General features: G+C 35.7%; 1 protein-coding gene across 4 annotated transcripts in view; it reads left to right on the forward strand.

Annotated features, from left to right (window-relative positions):
* Nucleotides 1-23,569, forward strand: part of Mcmdc2 (minichromosome maintenance domain containing 2) — a 41,772-nt gene that overhangs the window by 3,413 nt on the left and 14,790 nt on the right. For 3 of the 4 annotated variants that reach the window (XR_010050163.1, XR_010050162.1, XM_063257398.1), the window contains exons 5-10: nt 1,829-2,024; nt 3,270-3,392; nt 3,506-3,610; nt 8,535-8,660; nt 10,562-10,799; nt 15,293-15,498. Coding sequence is in view for 2 of the 4 variants with exons in the window: in XM_063257398.1 (XP_063113468.1) it covers nt 1,829-2,024; nt 3,270-3,392; nt 3,506-3,610; nt 8,535-8,660; nt 10,562-10,799; nt 15,293-15,498 (994 nt within the window). In the remaining 2 variants the exon portion in view is untranslated. The remainder of the gene's footprint in view (nt 1-1,828; nt 2,025-3,269; nt 3,393-3,505; nt 3,611-8,534; nt 8,661-10,561; nt 10,800-15,292; nt 15,499-23,569) is intronic. The other variant, XM_063257399.1, reaches the window with a different exon arrangement.

The raw sequence follows: 23,569 nt of genomic DNA on the forward strand, positions 1-23,569 counted from the left end.
TTAGTTGGAAGCCAACCTGGGCTACATGGCAAACTCAAGGAGAGCCTGGGATACATAGCAAAATCTTATCTCAAAAAAATAAAAGAAAGAAAAAAGTTTTATAATCAGAGATTTCAAATATAGCCAAAAGAGTAATATAGTGCTGTATGTGTCACTCAGGACTCTGGTTTACAATATTTTTCTGTATCTTCCTAATCTATTTTTATCTGAACTATTTTAAAGCAAATCCTAGATGCTCTATTGTTTTAACCCCTGTCTATATTTGAATGTCTGCTTCTAAAAATTATGGACTTTTTTTATATAACCACAATTATATCATCACAAAACCAACACTAATTTATTGATATCTTTTAACATCTAATCCATAATTATTATTTGCTTGTCTTGAGAATCTTTCAACTGGCCTGTTTAAGTCAGTATCAAAACAAGGTCCACACATTATAATTGTATAATTGGTTCTTATATCTAGGTAGGTGTCTTTCAAACTAGAGCCATTCCCTTTCCCTCTCTTTTAAAGATTGACTGAAGAAACTAATTAATTGTCCTATAAAATTTTATATAATCTGAATTTATCTGATTGCTTCTTTACTTTATTCCTTTATATGCCTTGTATCTAAATAAAAGTTGCCCCTAAAGTCTTAGATTCAGATTAATCCATTGTAAAAAGAACACATCCTGTTTAGTGTCATGTATTCCATTATTGCACTATTTCAGGATTCCCACTTTTAGCACTTTCACAATTGATCAATGGGTTCAGAGTCATTCTGGTCCCTGCATTATGCAGCATCCTGACAACTTCCACCCAATTGTTTTAGAATGCCTTGAATCCATCATTTTATTAGGAGTTGCAAAATCACAATTTTCCTAATTTTAGTATTTTTTCTGAATTTGTTAGCTAAAGTGATTCTATAAAAGAAATTTTCTCTATCAATCTTTTGATTACTCTGAAATATAATTTGCACAGGAACAGCAGGATAAATGATTATTTCCCAGTATAGTTTCAGAGAATAATGAATTGAAATCTAACAACTTATCTAACAATGATGATTTTTTTGTTTTTCCTTTTTTTTAAATGCAAAGAGCTCATAAGCTTTTCAATACAACTGAGAGTTGTAATAATTTATCATTCATTTTTGATGTTTTGGGAGTCTCTTCTAGTTCCTTTTGACACATGCCATTACTCCTACATCCTTTTGATACATGCCATTAGATTTTTGGTTAGTTTGTTTTTGCAGTATGTAGAATTGAACCCAGAACTTTCACAATGAACTACATCCCCAGCACACTGCACCCTGCTTTTTATTTTCAATTTTGAGACAAGGTCTTTGCAAGTCACTAAATTAGCCCAGAGTGGAATTGAACTTGTCTTGGCCTCCTAGAATCCTTCTGCCTTGGCCTCCTAGAATCCTGGAATTAAGCCAGCTAATTTCTAGCACAAGATGCACCGAGTCTATATAGTATATTTTCTCTTCTAGATCTGGAATAAGCCATTTCCTTAAAAGAGTGCTGGTAATTTTTGGGAAAAAATGACATTTAAAGATCATGATTTGGACACTAAAAGTATGCTTTGCTATTGGGTCAAAATTGTTTTAAACTTATTTTTAGTGGTTATAGCCAGGAAGCATATATTTTTAAGGAAAAATAATGAGCTCTCATGATATTTCCAATTAAAATGTTAGTTTATAAGACTTTAAATCCCTTTTCTCTCATATTTAAAACTTGGTTTCTAACACTAACAGTTGAATTACTTACCTGAATTATTCTGCAGTGCATGTCAAATCCAATTGGACTTACAGTTTTCACTAATACTATTTTATGCTCTTATCAGATTAATATAGTGCTGAAATTAACACATTTACCTCCTCTGCCAAGTTATGCTCTTGATCTCTGTGAGTTTCCACTTGATTATACATCTCAGAGATTTTATATGATGCAAGGAATTGTGATTGCAATGACAACTGTAACCAAGTATACACAAGGTGCAAGATTTCTTTGTTCAGATGAAGCATGCCCCTGTTCAAAAGGTAAATATTAAGGTATAAAATCAAAAGACCAAGCAATTTATCTAATTCCAAATGACATTTGCAGTTTAGTTATTAATCACAATGTTGTGAAAGAATTAATTTCATGTCTTCTAGTGTTTGTAAGTTTACTTTGTATAGTCTTGGAAAATTTTTTCTCCCCTTTGTACCCTCTAGCAATTTACTAATTGCTCTTATATTTCAGAAGTTCCAGTTCTTTTTTTGTTTGTTTATTTTATAAATTGTATTTAAAAGGAAAAAGGGAAAAACACAAAACAAAACAAAGCAGTGTAAGGGTACAAGTAATACAGAACTACAAAAGAAAAAAAAAACAGTAAGAAATCACCAGTTAATAGATTACATATTATCATCTTAGAAATAGTTGCTCAAATAAGAAGTTCCAGTTCTTTTGATACACGGTTTAATGACAGTTTGCTCATGCTGTTTCTTCTCCATTTAATGTGCTCTACTTATACTTTGGCTTAACCAGTTCTGTCTTTCTTCAGGACATCTTTTCTATTTATCACCCTCTTATGACTTTTGTCTAGATGTCCCCCAAAGCCTCGTGCGATTGGTCATAAGAGGGGCTTTCCAGAGGTGACTGGATCTAGAGTGTATGACACTGAAATTGATTTATGCTGTAATGCGAGGATCAAAGGTGCTAAGATTAAGGGTGTGAGTCTTACCAACCTAAGGTCTGAGTAAGCTGAAGAAAATGTAAGGCACTTAAAGAGCTCTGGTTTTGCCTCTTATTGATTATTGCTTTTTGTGTATTGCTTTGCTTCTGCCTGCCTGAACTGCTTCACTACAGTGCACCTTTGCCATGCCACCCTGCCTTGGAGCCAGGTTACTATGGACTGAAACCTCTTCAGACTGCAAACCAAATAAACTTTCCTCTTTTAACTTTGGGCATCGGGTATTTTGTCTCAGCAACAAGAAAAGTAACTAAGACACATTCCGTCTCTTTGAGTTAGAATGCACCTCTTCTTTCTGTATACTCTACAAATGAACTCCACATATGAAGAGTACATTTCTCATTTACACACATAGAAACTGTTTAAGCAACCAGTGTTTAATATACGGTGCCTTAATACAGTGCCTGACAAAAAGCAGCACACAGTAAATGTTAATCTATTCTGAACCCAAGTGTAAAACTGAGTTAATCATACATTGAATTAGACTAATATTAATTGATTGAAAATAGGTAAAATCTGAAAGCAAATTTAGCTTACCACTGCTTTCTTTCAGGATTTCAGTATATAAGGGTGCACGTTCCTGGTGCTACAGAATCTGCAACAGTAAGAAATGACTTTTTGTGTAATCTATGTTCATCTTCACTTCAAGAAGACAGAAAATTTAGAGTACTTGGTGGTAAAAATACATTTATGGCTTCTTGTAATTATGATTTTCAAAACAATATCCAATATTTTAATGTGAAAATTGAATATATTGTAATAACAAAATGTTTCATTCTTTGCCTGAAGATAAACAGATAATTGAAATAATTACCACAAAAGCACTTCATGCTTTTCAAGGATATTCTAAAAACCTGCCTTTTAGGTTTCAATCTTTTACAATCTTCCTAAGAGGTATGTAAATTCCATTTAAACTCAAAATTTCTAAAAGTACAGAATTGAATTATTCATGCATATGTATTAATAATGTGCCTCTATACCTTAAAATGACAAGTCACTTTATTCTTGAGTTTTTTAAAAGTCATATTTAACTAATATATCAGTTATTCATCCAGGCATATAATATTCATTTTTAAAAAGAATTAGCACTCACCTGCTTTATCCCAATCATTATGCTAAGCCTCAGGTTCAGTCATTTTAAGGCAACAGTCCCTCATTTTTCAATATGTGTTTGTGGTTGTTAATATTGGAGTTACTATTTTTAGTATACAAACTTAACAAAAGTAGAAACTTTGGTATTTTACTTCATGTAAAAGTTTGAGTATTTTTAAAATGAATGATATTTACATTTGATTATCTATTGAGAACCACATGGCTAAGTACCTGTGACTAGATAGTATGCCATGAAGGAGAAAATCACAGTATCAGTTGCTCAGGAAAAATGTAAATCTTCTTATTTGAAAATGAGGATGGGGTTGAAACTTTTTTTTTGACTGAAATTGAAGAAATTAAAACCATTCAGAAAGAAAGCTCTTGAATGTAAACCAAGTAGAGGAAACATAGGAGTTAGGAAAGTTCACATTCAAACAGGAAATTTTTTCCCCATGATGTAACAAGAATGAGGCAGGCATATAAACCCACATAGTTGGAAGTAATTTTTATATCACAATTATTTTTATTGCATTTATTAGTATAATATAGATGTACATGTTGATCACTGTCATCATAGGGAACCCACACATGATATAGCTTAGTGTCTATTTTTCCCATCCCCCTTCCCTCCCTTCGACCCCTCTTCCCCTCTTTATTTTCAAAGCTTTGTTTCTGTTTTATCCTTCTGTTGTAGTAAAAGGTTGTGAGAACAATTAGAATCGGGACACAGAATTTAAAATATTATTTTATGATGGTCACACAGAGTTAAACACAAGAAAGTGCAGGAAATCTGTCCATAACACTAAAGACTCAGACTATTCAGCCAAGTGCCTGAATCCCACAGCAGTATCCTGCATGAATCTAGATGAAGACCTAGATCCCATGACAATGCCTCCCACAAGTTCAGCTGAAGGTGTAGAGCCCACGAGAAAGACTCACACCAGTCTGATTTACAGATCTGTGCTGGGAAGGCCCAAAGGTCAGTGATGGAAGCTAAAAAGTCTATGACAGAGTGGTGAAGGAGCTGTGCTGGTGGGTTGAGAGTTCTACACTGGAGCTAAGATGTCATGCTCAAAAAAAGGACGAAGGCTGCCCTGAAAAGTACCACAGCCATCCTCAGCAACACGGAGGTCCCGAGCTCCTCTGGCGATAAGAACATTTGAGTACATGCCAGGAAGCCAGCATGGCAGGTTTCTCCTGGAGATTAAACAGCACACATCTTCCCCACTCAGAGCTAGGAAGTGATGCTTGATGTAAGAACCAGAGCTCCCCCAGAGTGAACCACAGCCACTCTCAGCAACAAGGTCCTGAGCTCCTCTGATAATAATGGTTGACCTCATACTGGGAAGCTAGTCATGATGAGTTCCTCCAGGAGAACCAACAGCTCAAAACAGCAGCACTTAGAGAAACCTGCAATGCCTCACTCGTCTTCTCATGTCTCTATTTATGCTGGCAACTTTCCTCTGGTGGAATATCAACACTCAGTACCATGCTAATTTAATTCAGCTCATGTTAAGTTGACCACCAGTTTTTAATCTATGACACCTTCTACTCTCACTTTTTCTATTCTCTTCCTTCTTCCATGTTCTCCTTTCCTTTTGAACAGTTTCTTATTTTGCAATATCTATTATACTTTTTGATTCTTATTTACACTTTCTCACACCAGTGAAAAAATGCAATATTTATCCATATGTGTCCAATTTATTTCACTTATGAGTATGGTCTCAAAGTCTATCCATTTGCTAGAAATCTCTCAAGTTTTTCCTTCTTTATGGCTGAGTAGTACTACACTGTATAAAAAAAACCACATCGTTTTTATCCATTGGTTAGCTGATGGGCATTTGGATTGTTTCCAAAATTTAGCTATTTAAACTATGCTACTATAAACATGGATGCACATATATCAATGTGGTATAATGATTTTAATTCCTTTGGGAAACCACCAAGAAGTAGAATAGCTGGGTCAGATGGGACCTTTAGAATCCCTTTAAAAGAATGAGGAATCTTCATACTGATGTCCACAGTAGTTGCACCAGTCTGTACTCTCACAAACGGTGGAAAAGTGTTCATTTTTCTCCACAGCCCCACCAGCATTCGTTATTGGTTGACTGGAGTGACATGGAATCTCAGTGTTGTTTTAATTTGCATCTATTCATTTCTGATGCCAATTTTTGATTGGGTCTTTAAATTGGGGTGGTTTGATTTTTTTCAATTCTTTATAATGTTCTAAATACTAGCCCTTTGAAGAACTCAGATTCTAGCTAAGATTTTTCCCACTCTGTGAGTTGTCTTTTCATTAGATTGATGATTTCTTTTGCTGTGCAAAACTTTTTAGTAGGATGAGATCCCAGTTGTTGATTCTTTGTAGTATTTCCTGTGCCATTGGAGTTCTGTTCATGAATCAACATAGTAAAAGTAGCCAGACTCCCAAAATGGTTGTACAGATTTAATGCAATCCTAATCAAAATATCATTAGCATACCTCATAGAACTAGAGAAAACATTCCTAAAATTAGTTTGGAACCAGAAGAGACCTAGAATAGCAAAAGTAATTCTGGCAACACAGGCAAGGCAGGGAACATCATAATCCCTGACTTCGAAGCTATGCTACAGAGCTACTGTGATTTAAAAAGCATTGTATTGTCAAAGAAACAGACCTAAGGATCACTGGAGCAGATTAGACAACAACTTCAAACACACTTAGCCACCTTATCCTTCACAAAGGGGCCAAACGCCTTCACTGAAAGAAAATCTGTTTAATAAATGTTATGGAAAAACTGGCTTTACCCATGCCAAAGACTAAAACTAGACCTATGTTCATCACCATGTACTACATTAAAATAAAAATGGGTCAAATATTTAACTATTAAAACAAAAACACTAAACCTGCTGGAGGAGAGAATAGGTACAACCCTTGAAGATATAGGTGTGTTCCAAAATTGTGTACCAAACATTATTACATTACTATGTCCATTTTATGATGTGGCAACTGAACAGATAGGTTAACAATTTGCCCAAAGTCACATAGGTAGTAGGTTATATAGCCAAGATTCACACTGAGGCAATTAGCCTTAAAGTCTGTGGTTTTGACTACATCATTATATACCATATGTAATTACATACATGCAATATAAAAATGTGACTATCTGATTTGCATTTTTGGCGAAAACATTTTCTCTAAAGAAACTTCAAAATAACTTTTTAAATTAAATGAGGAAAATAAGGCCTTTTTGAGTTGACATTAGAAAAGAGACACAGACTTCCCTCTTGCTCTTTTTGTGATCTCAGGACACATCCACCAAACTCTTAAGAAACTTCACTAGTTGGGCATAGTGGTGTATGTTTATAATCCCAGCACTTGGGAGGCTGAGGTAGGAGAACTGCCACAAGTTCAAGGCCAGCATGGACTGCCTAGTTTGTTTAAGGACAGCATTGAATTGAATAAGAGACCTTGTATCAATACCATGCCTACACCTTATACTCTGAATACTACAAAGACAATAATATACAATATATTAATAATTGTAACTCCTACTAACCTTTTTAAAAGTTGTTTTGTTACTTTTTCTCTTTAAATAAAAAAGGCAGCACAAAAAATAAAACAAAGCCCCCCCAAAATGATTTACTTATAGAAATAATAATCTTTGCTTTTATTTTCATCTTGTAATTGATTCTGCATTCTTTATTTTTAGGTTTTTGGTTTGGTTGGTTGTTTTGGGGGTTTTAACATTTATGGTTTTTGTTACTGTTTTTTTGTGGATAGTAGTATTGAAAATTGATCCCAAGGAGCACTGATCTACACTCAGCCCTCTTTATTGTTTAATTTTGAGACACGGTCTCACTGAGTTGCCCAGATTATCCTTGAGTTTATGATCCTCCTGCTTTAGTCTGCCAGGTCGCTGGCCTTAGAGAATTTCCAGTTTGTGTTTGTTTTTACTTTCTCAACTTGTTGAGCTTGATTCTTCCCTTTCAGTTCTACAGGTATACCAGTATGCTCTCTGCTATAAAGAGGGTATAGAGGGAAAGATCACTCATCTTTTGCAGAGAGAATATCACATTTGCAAACCTCTTGTAAACCTTTCTTTCATGAGTTTGCAACTAAACAACTTCTAACCGTGGAACAGAGGATCAAAATTTTTAATGTGTTTTTCAAATGGAACTTACATGAACGCTTTATCCACTCTATATGTGTAACTAATGAATTTAACCCTGTGGAGGATAGACTTTAAAAGCAATCAAATATAATGAGTTTCAATTCTGCCATTAACTAGATATTTAGCCTTCCATAATTCACTTATTCTTTGTTTCTTCATATATAAGGTGGAAAAATATCTACCTTAAAATTTACAGTTAAATACATATGTATCTTACAAATATTATAGGCAATGAATGGTATCTTTTAAAATTATTTTCTTTCCAAATAATATTGCATATAAGGTCATTTTATTAACATTCCTTCCCATTTAATAGAAAGGTGTTTCATTTATATAGAATAATTTTTCCTCTTGACTATATTATAGAAGAGTACTATTACATACTTCTTGAAAGTAATTTCTGTTACACACAAGTATAAAACGTACCAGGAAACTGCCTCAATTCATATTGTTGGTGGGATGCATATTATAATAACAAAAACTAAGTATTATTTACCCAACCACTATACTTTACTGGTTCTGGATGCTTGAAAGATAATCACATACTATTTTTTCTGTGTTTAATAATTTTAGATGAATTAGTAAATAAAATGAATATAGGAAATGAATATAAAATTATTGGAATTCCAACCTGTGTCAAAAGCTCACAAACTGCTGTCTGTATAGAAGCAAACAGCATCATTATTTGCAATCCAAAAGGTGAGGAAAATCATGTATTAACAACCATTTAAATTTCAGTCAATTCATTCAGCAGTGCTGGACACTCTTCTGAGTACTAGGGATTCAGAAGAGTGCTAGACACTCTTCTGAGTACTAGGGATATAGGACAGCCAACTTCCTATTCTTAAATCATGTAGGAGATGATCGATAAAAATATAAATAGCCAAACTATCATTTCTGACAATAAAAGTCATGGAGAAAATAAAACATAGATAATGTACAACTCTGATGCCTGACAGGAAGATTTTCTTAGGTATATGTCTAGCTCAGCAGGACTCCTGTCCAAGGTGGCTGAGCACTGGACCAAGGACAGGCTCCAGTGTTTTACATTTGGTCAAGGAGGTTGGTCTTCAACACAGAACTTGTGGATAGGCAGAAGGAAAACAAAGACAGTTAAGCTGTGGCAGTTTAGTATCTTGGTGGTCCTAACAGAATGTTATAAGAACAGGAACTTATAAAATTTTACTTACAGGGACAAAAGTTACTGCTTTTAGTTGTATTAGATCAAAGAGCAGCAGCTATAGGGAGGGGGAAGTTTGGAAAACTTTTCCTTTTTAAGTCCTGCTTTACACGCCTTTGAGCCTGGTTCCTGTTTTGTTTTGTATTGTTGTAAGTGAACAAAAATTTTTAACAAAGCAAGCACTGATGGATCACAGATAACTTAGTGATCTTTTTATATATTCCAGTGTTAAGTGTTTCAAGATTTATTGATCTGATAGCAGAACACAACTTAGATGTGAGGTTTATTTCTTACAGGTTTTGGAGGTTTCAGTCCATACTCAGTTGGCTCCAATGCAGGCTGGCATGGCGGGGCCGCAGTTCATGGTGGCTTCAAACAGCAAGGCAGAAACCAGCAAGCTTTCTTATATTGACCTCCAGATTAAAGAAGATTTAACCATTAAATGTGGCGAGAATTAGATTAAGGCAGTCCTCTCTTGGTCCGTGAGCACGAGCGACTAAGTGGAAGGAGGAAAGAACTTAGTTTTTCATGCACAGCTATTCCCCCCCACCTGACTTGATAAACTGGATAAATCACTTATGGCATTAGCTTTTCATCTCTGAGACCAAATACTTATGAAAAACACTTGTAAGAAGAAAGAGTCACAGTTTCAGAGGCTTCAGTTCATGGTTGACCTGTTGCATTGCATTTAAGTGTGTAATAACAGAAGTACCACACAAAAGCATGTCTCAAAAGAAAGCTGCTCACCTGATGGCAGCCAGGAAGCAGAGAGAAAGAGGGGGGAAAAAACAGCAGAAGCGTCCCCAGACAAGATATGCCTGTCATAATCATTCTCCTGGTGGTCTACTAACTCCATCTGGGCCCTCCCTGCTAATAGCCCATTTAGCTGACACCCTCGTGATCCAGTCACCTCTGTAGGCCCCACCTGAGAGTGTTACTCCCCTGGGGATACAAGAGATTTGGGGGAACACTTCATATTTAAACCAGAACACTTACACTTTTCAGGAACTGGAGAAAATGAGGGAATAGAGAAGAATTAGAATGCTACCGTGTAGTATAGTACAGTGATTTCAGAATAGAATACAAATGATTCCTTTAGACTTCAACATCCCAGTACTTCCCATTCTTCTCATTAGTTCCTACTTAAGGTAATATTATTTCAAACATATAAATACAGAAGCAAATACAGTAAACAGTCCAGTAGCACCACAATCTCCCTTGCCTATATGGGTCTTAAAAAGAGATTGACCTTCAACCCATGGCCAATTTATGTGGACACATCAAGTGACTATTTCCTCTTATTACATTCTCTGAGATAGAAATAACACAGACGAACAAAACTTGAAGAACTATAATATGATAGTATTTTGGATAAGTGGAACCATATACATGTAATACTGTTTTTGTTATTTACTTTCAGTTTCTTCTGGAATTAGTGACAACTTCAATTGTCTCTTCTCCTTGACCTCTGTTTCATGCTGGAAGTTTACAGCAATACTTGCCAATATCTTCGCATCACAAATTGTTCCTCCTGGGACTTACAATTTGCTTAAACTGTGTTTATTGATGAGTCTAGTACAGACAAGTGATTGTAAAAAGGAACTAGAAAATTGCCTGGATATTTTAATTATAACAAGTGATACTCTACTTGTAGACAGGTAAAATATGTGCCATGATTTTGTCAAAGTATAAGTTTGTCACAGAATTGCCTGACTACTTCCCATTAGTCTTATTATAATATGAAATTTTAATCTGACTGCTGTATTTAAATCAGTTTTCATCAATGAAGTTCAAAAGTTTTAATCATTAATTGAGAATTGGAATATTTGCTTTTAATATTTTGAGAATCTAACTACTCACAATTTCAACATATTCTACCATATAGACCTTTACAAATATAGTAAATGCATCTTCTTTAGGTTCCCCCCAAACTGTTCTTTAGACAAATGTTCTTTTGTATCTTGTTTTCATATTTAAATAATCTTCCTCTAAGAGCTAACAGGCTATTTTCTTCTTTTCTTTATATATAACATTTAATAATAAAAATCATTTACTGCACCCAAACAAAGCTATAAAAAATATGAAAGTCACTAGAGCTTTTTAGGGGAGAGTATTTACTTAGCCTGTGGGGACTCTTCTCTAACAAGTACACTCTTTTAAAAGTTACCTAAATATTCATAAATGTAGGTATAAACTCTCTGTTAATATCTTGTATGTCACTCTGAAGTAAACAAATTTGTGAAAAGAATTTAAAATTGAAACTTGAAATTAAACTGAGCATGGTGGTACATACCAGTAATCCCGGGTGAGGCAAGAAAAGATAACAGATTTGAGGTCAACCAGGCCAATTTAGGGAGACCTTGTCTCAAAAAATAAAAAGTATTCTGTAATCCCAGTCCTCAGGAGGCTGAGGCAAGAGGACTGCTGCGACTTGAGGGCAGCCTGGGCTATACAGTGAGTCCAAAGCCAATCTGAACTATATAGTGAGACTGTGTCTCAAAAAATAAAAATAAAATAAAGTTAGGAATGTAACTCAGTGGCTCCTTGGATTCAGTCTGCACACACACACAGAACCAAAAAAACTAAAAAACACTTAAAATTAGATTAACATAATTGAATAATGTTTTGTTAAAATTAAATCATCATTAGCAATGTAAATAACATGCTAAATGCCACAGATTATACCACTGCCGTATTCTACTATGAGATCTTGAGAGTATTTGCTTTTTTACAGCCTCACCAACACTGAGTTATCAAATTTTAAATTTTTGCTACCTGAGAGGGTTGTGGTGGCACATACTTGTAAGCACAGCCCTCAAAAGGCTGAAACAGGAGGATCCCCATGAGTTTGAAGCCAGCCTGGGTTACATAGTGAGTTTAAGGCCAGCCTAAACTACATAGTGAGGCTCGGTTTCCAGAAACCAAAAAATTGAAAATAAAATTTTGCCTTTTTAAGGTAATGGTATTTTAATTTGTCTTTCTTTAATTGGAAATAACCTTTAGTATAATTTAAGACATTAAAGACTTGTATTATTTTTCTATGAACTTTTTGTTTTTGATCATTGTCTATTGCAAGTTAAGGTATTTGTCTCTTTGCCTGTGTCATTTACCTTCAGGTTTTTCTTGTGGTATTTGGGGCTGTGAGAAATTTAGTTTTTTGTTTTTAAGTAAATTTTATATATACTAAAATAATCATATCTTACAGAAACTATGTTTTGAAAAATGCACACACTCCTATAACTTCAACTATAAAATGAAGATATTTTCATCACTCTATAAAGTTGTTCTTTCTCTACAGGTGACTTCTGTTATCATAGATTAATTGACTTGTGCCTCAATTTTTCATAAATAGACCCACACAGTGTGTATTCTTGGATATTCTGTTTTGTTCGACATGTTTTTGAGACTGATCCAGTGGTGTGCATTGGTAATTCATTGCTTTTATTGATGAGCAGTTTCCACTATAGAAATAAACCACATGTTATCCATCCTGCTAGTAATGAGAATTCTGAATAAAACTGCTGAAAACATTATTGTAGTGCTGTGGATCAAATCCAAGGATTCACGCATACTAGGCATGTGCTATGGTCACTGAACTACATTCCCAGCCCTCCTGTTTTTTTATTTAAAACTGAATTCATTGCCTTCTCATTAAGCTACAGCCCCATCCTTGTTTTTTTTTTGTTTTTTGTTTTTTGTTTTTTGTTTTTAATTTCAAGACAGGGTATTGTTAAATCACTAGATTACCCAAGCTGGCTTAAACTGGCAATCTTCTTGCCTCACCTTCAAAGTGTACTTCAAACATTACTGGTGTGTGATACCATGGCTAGTTTGTTGGATTGTTCTAGATATATGTCCTTGTTACTCCCATTCTGAAGCTTATTTTTAAAGATTTTCTTGAAGGTGTCTTTGATGAGCAAACTTTTTTATTTTTATGGAAGTGTCTTTTTTCTGTCTCAAGTTAACTTTATATATGGTTCAAGATAGGAATTAAGATTATTTTTCTTATGCATTTACCCAGTTTTCTCCATGCCATTTTCTTTCCCCATTAGAAAGACTTACCTTTCCCCATTTAATTGTTTTGGTACCATTGTTGAAATTTTTAATTGAATTGGATATTAATGGTGTAACATTGAACTGTGTGTAAATCTATTTGACCTCTGTTTTCTGCTACTTTGATCTGTGATTATCAGGTACATACTATACTGTATTGATTATTGTAGCTCTATATTCAGTCTTAAAATCAGACGATACAACTTTATTCAAGATTTCAAAGAAGTATTTTAGATTCTTCACATTTTTGTATAAAGTTTAGAATCAATATATTAATACTAAAATTCCTAAACAAAGAAAAGGGTGGGGGAGAATTGGCTGCTTTCAAATTTGATTGCTACTTCATTTAACTTGTAATTCAATTTTGGGGGATAATTAATGTCTTAATATTAAGTATTCCAACCTATAAATATAGTGTAGTTTTCTTTTTAGGTCTTTAACTTCTCTCAGTAATGTTTTGTATAGATGCCACACATATTTTGTTAAACTGACTACTACATATTTGATTTTTGATGCTGTTAGAAATGGTTTGATGCTGTTAGAAATAGTTTTCTTAATATCATTTTCAGTTGTTCGCCATGAATACAGACATTCCTTATTTAACAACAGACTAGGTCATTAAATGGATTGGGCACTAAATGAGGAATTGTATACACTGTAGAATGTATATTATGGTATTCAGAAGAAAGAAGTGGTCAAAGAAAACTCCAACTTGATGACTGCTTTTAGTTGTATAACTCCTACATGCAGTACTGTAAAATATAATATAAAACTATTACTGTACTGTACAATCAGCAAAAGTACTGTACACAAGATGTACAGAAAAAGACATTGTGGCTTTATAAACAAGATGTACAGAACTGGACAAAAAAAAAGACTGAGCATAAGTCTGAGCAGCAGGCAGTAACCCTGAGCAGCTGTTAAACAAGGTACAATGTTAAGAAATATCTGTACATAGAAATAAAATTGATTTTTGTTTTTTCACTTCTTATTCTATGACTCTGCATCAGTAGTTTTAAAAATTCCTCAGCTGATCTTAATGGGTAGCCAAGTTTGAGTTCCCTTCTTCCATATTATAGGCTGTCAGTCTAGCATATTAGAATCACCTGAAAGAGTTTTAAAAAAACAGTTGGGCATAGTGGCACAAACCTATAGGTCCAATACTCAGGAAACTGAGGCAAGAAGGGATCACTAGAGGTCAGGAGTTCAAGACCAACCTAGACCACATAGTGAGATCCTATCTATAATTTTTTAATTAAAATTTTAAAATGTCTATAAATATATGCCACCTCCAGTTCCTAATTTAAATACTTTGGGCCTTCTTGGTATTAAAATTTGTTAAAAAGCCCCTTAGGTGATTTTAATGCAATCTAAGAATGAAAACCACTGTTTTATAATCTTGAAAAGTTTCTAAATTTCACTTGCTTTGTTTGTGATATACAATAAATACATTCATCCTGGAGAATTGATCATGTACATATCACATCTTAGTACTTTTTAGAGTGTTTGATTATCCCATCTAAGTACCACTCAGTCTCTTTTGTATTGTTTGTCTATAGCTGCTCATCATAGTTGATTGCATCAGCAAGCTGATTTCTGTGGCAACCATTTTAGAGCTAAGCTGAAATAATTATGTTCCTTTCTCAGAATTTGAAGTGAAGAGAATGAGGCAATTAGCAAAGAAATTAGAAACTAAGAGGGTGTAGCGAGAGTTGCTATGATACAGAAGCAGCAGAAATAGTCATGATGGGACATTAGCAAGCCTAATGTAAAATTCTGAATATGCAAAAAGAAAGCAACCCATAAAAAAAGAATAAGCTAAAGGCTTTCTCTGACTCTTTTCCAGGAGGAAATAATGTTCCCTTATGAGTATTCTCAATATATTGCTTACTACATTGTATGTTAGTGTTTAATGTTTCTCTTCATAGGCTATCCACGACTCTCCAAGTTGAGGACCAAGTTTCATGTATGATTTTTAATCTAAATTATGGGTGCTCAGTAAACACTGAATCAAATTTAATTGTGTAACTGTTAACATACATGATTTCTGAATGCCAAATATTAAATAGTAGTAATGACTAATTTATTTTCCCCCTAGACTTTTGAATTTTAGCATAAACCTTGTTCCTCATGGTATACATCATCCAGTCTCTACTGAAATTTTTCCTACTCTGTCCACAAATAAATACGGAACTGGAGCAGTTAGCATTCAAGCTGGCAGTGCTTTGCTAGCTAAAGGTGGTATCTGCTTTATAGGAGACTTGTGCTCACACAAAAAGGATAAACTTGAACAACTTCAATCAGGTAAACTATTTTTAAATTAATTTTTACCTATTTAACCTAATCTTATCAATGCCTAGGAATTACTGAACAGCAATAATGACTATGATAATGTCTCTCATTCTCTTCGTAGTAGCTGTCCTTATCTTTATGTTTGCTGAAATTGAACTTAAGAGACTAAACTAATATCACTCTGAACAGTGAATAATAGTATTGCTAGATTTTATATCATAATGCTACAGAATTAGCACTGGGTACCTTAGTGTCTCTTCGTCTTCAGAGTCGCTGTTCATTACATCGTGTGTTATATAATCTGTTCGCATAAACTGTTTAGAAATTCTACACATGTGTGAATCTCTACATGTATACCTATCCTTTCTGTATTATAGGGAAAAACAGATCAAAACAAGACAATAAAACAAATTCCTAGAAAAACAAGAAATGAAAAAGACATATAAAACCACAATACTAGGTGATCTACAGTAGTTACTATCTGTCTCTTGTTATTTTCAATAAAATTATCTACATCATCAGATATAATTGAACATAGCATTACATAGCAATTTTAATAAAAACACAACATTGGAGACTTCAAAAGCAGTTAATAATCAAATCGGAATGGATATTTTATTACATCTTGTCATCTTCAGAGTAATTGCCTCTACTTTTAGACTTGATACTATCAAACATACCAAATTTGAATAAAATCAGTCAAGACAAAACAGCAGTCTAACAAACCAGATTCAAATAAGATCAGTCATAGAAGACAATGTAAGTAATACAGGGCTCCAGTTTAAGTTAATAGGAAATTAAGGATAGTTACCGTAGTATATCCTGCTATTTTTGGGATAGCTGTCTGTGCCCTCAAATCTAGTATGAGTAGACAGACTGGAACAAAATTAAAATCAAACTAAACAGAATGATAAGACTAATATGGCTTTTAAATCCTGATATACTATTACAGTGTCCTCTGCCTTCGTTTTTTAGACAATTCCTCCCCTTTCCCTTTCTCAGGGAAAGTGGGCCCCACTAACTCCTTTAGTTTTTAGATTATGGGGCAACCCGTTATCTATCTAAGAGGTGGTGAACCTTTTTAACTACTGAGCTTGATCTTGAGCTATATTCTTTTACTTACTAAAGCCTAAAGGTTTTCCTTCCTTATAGCTGAGTAGTTCTCCACTGCACAAAAGTGTCATGACTTTCCAACCTATCTGGAGCTGCTGTATGAGTTGTCCCTATTTCTCTCTGGTTCCCTATCACATAGAGTATCATTTTCTCATCTTTGACTTTCAGTTTATTAACCCTCTTTCAGGTTGAGTATATTTCCTATTCAGAGCATCTCGATGGATCCTATCTCCTGATCTACTCTGCCTTTCTTTTTGTTAGAGTATCAAGGCTACCTGTATTAGAGATTATAGCCCACCTTCTCTGCCTCATCTCTGCTATTCTATTTTTCTGCTATTATTTGTCCACTTTTCTCCTTCATTCCACTGTCTGCCCCATTCATTGAGGCCTCTCTGCCACTGCTGCTGGAATCCTGGTATTTTTTTCTATCTCTCTCTAGAATGTCCTTCAGTATTTTTTGTAGGGTTGGATTGGTGGTCACAAACTCCCACAGTTCCTCCTTATCATGGAAACATCTTGTTTCTCCATTAATTTGGAGAGAGAGTTTTTCAGGGTACATCAATATGGGTTGGAGGTTATTTTCTTTCAGAGCTTGGAGTACTTCACTCCAAGCTCTTCTTAATTTGATAGATTGTGTTCAGAAGTCTGTCATTATTTTGATGGATTTTCCTTTATAGGTAATCTGTTTCTTTTCTCTGACTGCTTTTAATATTCTGTTCTTGTGAATTTCTGGGATCTTGATTATTATATGTCTGGGTGTAATCTGTAAATCTGTTTTGGTTGTAGTTGGCTGGAGTTCTGTATGCCTCATTTATCTGGATATCATTTCTTTTTCCTATGCTTGGGAAGTTTTCCTTAATTGTGACTAGCCTTTGTAATTCATTTGTGTTTACTCCTGCTTCTTGGCTTATGTTTTTTATTCTTAAATTATAAATCCTCTTGTTGTCTTCTAGCCTTTGTATTATTACTTCCTGGTTCCTTGTTATTTTTAAGAGATCTTTTCTTTCATGATCACACATTGCAAATCTATCTTCAAATTTTGAAAGACTAACTTTAGTTTCTGTCAAGGCATTTTGCCAGCTTTCTATGAAATTTTTCATTTCCTGGTAATCTCTTTGGATCTGTTTCATGTATTCTAGATTTTTGTTTATATTATTCACCAAAGATTTCTCTTCTTTTTCTGGGTTCCTCCATTCCTCCATCTGTGTCTTCTTGAGAAGGGCTTAGCATTTCGTTTACTAATCTTTTTATATCTTGCCTCACTTGGATTAGAATTTCAGTTTTAAGTTCATCTATGAGGTCATGAAGGTATTTCTTTATGTCTGCTGATGTGTGGCCGATATGCATGATTGCTGCACTGGATCTCTTCTGTATTTACCTCTCCTGGACTTATTTTCCCTGAGTCAGTGGCTGGAGGCTTTTTCTTATTTCTTTCTCTTGTCATGTTTCTGGTTTCTTTCAGACAGGTGTATGGTGGAGGTCTCAGGCTCTCTCTGTATTGCTTACAGTTTTTCTAAAGTGTGCTGGCTTGCTGCCTTCTCCAGTGTGTTGTTATCTGAGGTACATGCAGGGACGATGTGGCCTGGCCCCTCTTCTCTGAGCCAGTCAACCTGTGAGTGCCTTCAGTACATTAGTCTGTGCTATGCGGATGTCACAGGTTCAGGACAGTTTCATACCTGTCTATTGGGTCCCAACCAGCGGCCCACCAGTCCTCTTTGGGCCAGGAATGGCTGACTGACACCACTGCGGTTCCAGGTTCAGGCCTATCCTGCCCAACTCCAGTATGTCCTCCAGCTGGCCCCACCTGCCGCAGGACCCAATTTCCAGCACTCCCCATGAATTAATGCAGTTCTCCACCTTGGCTTCACTCTGTACTGTGCTTTCGGCGGCTATGTCTTCAGTGGGACAGTGAACTGTCGCAGGACCAGTCCCAGGGAGCACATCTGGTTCCAGTCTTTCATCCACATTTTTCCTTCCTTTCTTTTTTTTTCTTTTTCCTCAGTTTCTTCCTGGGTCATGACAACCCCTCTCCTTTCATCTTCTCCATGTTGTTAAATTCTAGTATCTGAGTTGTTTTCCTCAGAAAGGCTCTCTACCTTCTACCTATCAAGCAGCCATCTTCAGAACTCCCAAATATTTTTATATATTATTGGATTTGATTTATTATTCTATTGAGCATTTTTACATTTATGATCATGAGAGACTGGTATGTAGTTTTTTTTCTTATAATGTCTTTGTCTAGTTTTGGTATTAGGGTAACAGTGGTTAAGTCAAATTTATAACTAACAGTGTCTCATTAGAATATCTAATCTGTGTTCCTATCAGACATCTTATTGATTTAAGTTTTTGTGTGCTTCTTGAATTATTTGGGAAGGTGAGGTGGACAACAGTTAATTGGCCAAATAGCAATTAGGGCTTTGCCTCTTGGCATGCCAGCATAAATGTGCAAGAACGCTTAGGGCATATAGTATATTGATTTATCCAACAAAAACAAACATACATTACTGTGGTCAATTGATTTATTTTATTTATTGTTTATTCTTTGGTAGTGCTAGAGATCTAATACAGGGTCTTGAGTGTACCAAGCAAGTACTCTACTGCTAAGTTACATACCCAGCCTTGGTCAACTGACTTTTTACCATACTATCAAAATAAGATGATGGTGGAACATCTATGTACAGTGGTACCTCCGTTCATGAACTTAATTCTTTCCACAATTCTGGTCTTCAACCAAAATTGAATGAAAACTGAATCAAATTCAGTGATTAGGTTCAACTTTGACTTTATAAGGAAATTTGAACCAGAATCATGGAAAGATTTAAGTTTATAAGCCAAAGTATGACAGTAGATGGAAAAAATTAATCTCAGCTCAAACTGAGCATAATAATGCATTTGAGATGAATCATTAAGCTAAATGTAAAAAACTAAAATTATAAAACTGCAAGAAAATATAGAATATCTTGATGACCAAAATGTTGAAAATACTTTTTGACAGGACTCAGCACTAAACTTAAAAAAAACTAATAAATTTGGCTTAATGGTAAAGGGATCAGAGAAGTAATTGTGGTGTGAGCACACAGACTCTCTTGCAAAGAAGCTACTTGGGAATCACATATACAGTGTCTCATTGGACTGTCTAATTTGTGTTCCTATCAGACATCTTATTGGTTTAAGTTTTTATATGCTTCTTGAATTATTTAGGAAGGTGAGGTTATGTTATGTTCTTTTATGGTTTCATATTTACATTAGGCTATTACTATTTTATATTTGTTTTTTCATTGGCATTGATTTAATAGGTGTCTAGGTTCTCTCCTTCATCTCAGCTCTTTATCCAGTTTCTCCACCTCAAACCTGTAAGAAAATATTAACATATATCTTTAATTTTTTTCCAAAAACATAAACTCCTCCTAAGTTTTTAAATTCATCATACTTAGCCCTCTCAAGTCACTTCTACCTTCACTAGTATAATTCCTCAATCTTCTTCTCCATCCTAAGCTTTTTTTTTTTTTTTTTTTTTTTTAATTTTTATTTAAGGAGAAAAGAAAAGAAAGAAAAAAAACAGTGAAGGGGTACAAGTTATACAGATTTACAGAATAAAAAAATGCGCAGTAGGAAATCACTAGTTAATGGATTACATATTGCCATCTTAGAAATAATTGTTCAAGTCACAAAATTAAAGCTTGTAGAGTGGACATTCCACCAATGATACTGCAAACAGTTCTGTTCAATGATCCAATAAAACTCTGTGATATCATTTTCTATCTTATACTTTTAAATATACATGCAGTTATATAGTTTAGAGCACTTTCTTTTCCTCTCTTTTGTACAGTGACTATTACACATTTTGGGTTTCATTGCTCCCACGGTTCTTGTTGCTTTTTTGGAAGAGAGTAAAACCAAATGTGACATAACAGAACAGAATCGGTCAAGTCAAAAGGGTGGACATAATAGATAATATAAAAACATAATACAAGGTGATCAACAATGGTTACCCTAATGCCTCCCGCTATTTCTAATAGAATTGCCTATATCATTAGTTGTAATACAATTGAACAAAACCGTAAAGAACAAAACCGACAAAACCAAAACATTGGAGACATTGTAGGTCTTCAAAAGTAGATAAAAGTCAACGAGAATGGGCGTTATAATGAATCTCATTATCTTCTCAGCTGATGCCTAAACTTTCGAACCTGATACTATCCAGCAAAACAGAATATAGGAACCTCAGTCAAAAACAAGATGGTGAGAGTAATACAGGGCTTCAAATCGAGATAATAGAAGGTCAAAGTGGGTTACTATATTATATCCTGCTATATTTTTCCCTGTAATTAAATGGGTAAAAATAAAAAAGTAAATAATGGAGTGGAGATTGAGAAAAAAAGAGGGCATAACAGCAAAACAGGGCAGATCAAAACATAACCATTTAAGCAGAATAGTGTTTCACCACCAGCTAATCCTGACCCAAAGATAGTTACCATATTGACTCCCTCCCTGAAGTCCTTGAGTACAACTTCATATACTGTAGCATTAAGTATATCAAAACAATGTAAATCCATTTAAGAGAATAACAGCATTATAGAGTATTTAGAATCGACTAACAGAAAATGAACAATGGTCTCTGTATAATCTCCTTGTCTTTAAAAGGTTTTTTCTTATACTATCGTACATAGTAAAATCCAATAAGATACAACCTGTTTAGACCATTGGAGACAGAAGAACAAAAGCTAGATGAGACTTCAAAACAAGATGGTACTAAATCAGCATTACCTATTAAGATGTCATTTTCTCCAAAAAAAGCTGTTCCTATCATCCAATCTTCTCTGTCTCATTTCTGTTGAGCTCTTTTTCTGTCAGTAGCTGTCAGTTTGTCTTCTTCGTTTTGGTCTCTGCTCTATTCGTTGTGGCCTCCCCGCCCCTATTTCTGGGTTCTTTGTATTTTTCTTTTTTTAGAATATCCTGCAATACTTTCTGTAGGGTTGGATTGGTGGTTGCAAATTCCCCCAGTTCCTCTTTATCTTGGAAGCACCTCGTTTTTCCATCAATTTCCAGGGACAGTTGTGCAGGATATCTCAATCTTGGCTGTAGATTATTATCTTTCAAAGCTTGAATTATTTCTCCCCATGCTCTTCGTGATTTGATGGTTTGTGCAGAGAAATCTGCTGTAATTTTGATGGGTCTTCCCTTGTAAGTGATCTGTTTCTTGTCTCTTACAGCTTTTAATATTCTGTTCTTGTATTGAATTTCTGGAATTTTTATTATTATATGCCTGGGTGTTTCTCTGTTAGGGTTGTAGGTAGCTGGGGTCCTGTATGCCTCATACATTTGAGTATCTTTACCTTTTGCTAAATTAGGAAAATTCTCCTGGATTATTTCTGTGAGTAGCTTTTGTAGTTCACTTGTTTGTGTCCCTACTTCTTCTTTTATGTTCTTAATCCTTAAGTTATGGCTCCTCTTATCATCTTCTTGTCTTTGTATTATTGCTGTGTGTTTCTTTGTTATTTTTAAGAAGTTTTTTATTTCATTCTCCCATGTTTCAAGTCTGCCCTCCAATTCAGATAGTCTGTCCTTAGTTTCTTTCAAGCTGTTATGCCAGTCTTGGGTATACTTCTTGATTTCTTGATAGTCCCTTTGCACCTGCTTCACATACTCAATGCTTTCTCTGTTTTCTCCATCAAGCAATTCTCCCCTCTTTTTCTGTTCTTCCACTCCACCATCTGCTTTTTCCTGGGTGGTGCTTAGCATTTCTCTAACTATTCTGCATACTTCTAGCTTCAGGTCATTGATAACTTCATTCCTGAATTGGTCTATGAGGCTCTCTAAATGGCGCTTAATGTATATTGGTACAGTGTCTACTATTGCCTGATTCTCAGGATTGGGGGTCGAGGAGCCTTTTTTGTTGCTTCCCTTCCCCATATTTTCTGTTCCTTATAAAATGTAATCTTACACAGGAGGTCCGGCTTCCCTGCCTGTCAGCTACAGCTTGATCGAATTGCGCTGGCTAGTTGTTCCAGCTCACCGCTGCGCCCCAGGGAGTTGGGGAGGAGGCAGCCTACGCGGAAGTCGGTCGCTCCTCCGGGCCACCGTCAGGCTCTGGGATCTGGGCTAGGCCAGCCTAGGGAGTCCGCGAGCAGCGTCCCTCCGGCCAGGCACCTTTCACCAATCCCGTCCGAGAGGGAAATGCGCGGCTGCAGTTGCCACCGCGTCCTGCTCTTACAGGACTGCCCGCGCCCAGAAAATCCTCCGCTGGAGTCAGACTGCGGTAGGGAGTCAGTTCCTCGCTCACCTCGCCACCAGTCAGCCTTCCTTCCTGCCCGTCGCGTTTCCGAGACCGTTCCCAGACGCCCGTTCCCAGAGCTCGGGGGTCGCGTCTCTCCTTGCTGAGCCGCTGTGGAGGTAGCCGGCCGCCGCGCGGCGGGAAATCCAAGCCGCGGTTTCCAATGGCGCGGAGTCGAGCCTCCACACCGAGATTTTTCTGTTCCTATTTTAGCGCCAGGACTGTATTCCAAGTTGGATTCTCTCAGCCCAGTTCGTTCCTGAGTCAGCAGAGCATATCTCTACTGGTTCGTATCTCCTTAGTCCGCATCATTCCTGGCCTCTGAGCCGAGCCTTTAGAGAGCGTTCAGTAGTTGCTGTTGTCTGTCCGCCATGTTCTCCAGACCCCCCATCCTAAGCTTTTGACTCTTCGATATTTTACCTGCCTATTGTCCTTCCTATAAGCAAGTTCTTTGCTTAATCACAAAGTAAACCTCCTGTCTCATATCTTGTCCTTGCTCTCCAAAATTATCACCTGAAAATTCTCCATACTAACCCTTCAACTCAACTCGAAGTACTCCAATAAAATCAGACCCATCAATCTTCTAATCTACTACTAGTGTCCCTTTCAAACCTCCCTCTTAGTGCCTATTCATCCAACTAGCTCCTATTCTCTCCACTCCATCTCACCTACCCTACTGCAGAACAACCACAAAAA

The sequence above is a fragment of the Cavia porcellus genome, unplaced genomic scaffold (genome assembly GCF_034190915.1).
Source record: "Cavia porcellus strain 051 isolate PalLab524CR breed Dunkin Hartley unplaced genomic scaffold, mCavPor4.1 scaffold_10, whole genome shotgun sequence".
In the NCBI taxonomy this organism is placed as follows: Eukaryota; Metazoa; Chordata; class Mammalia; order Rodentia; family Caviidae; genus Cavia; species Cavia porcellus.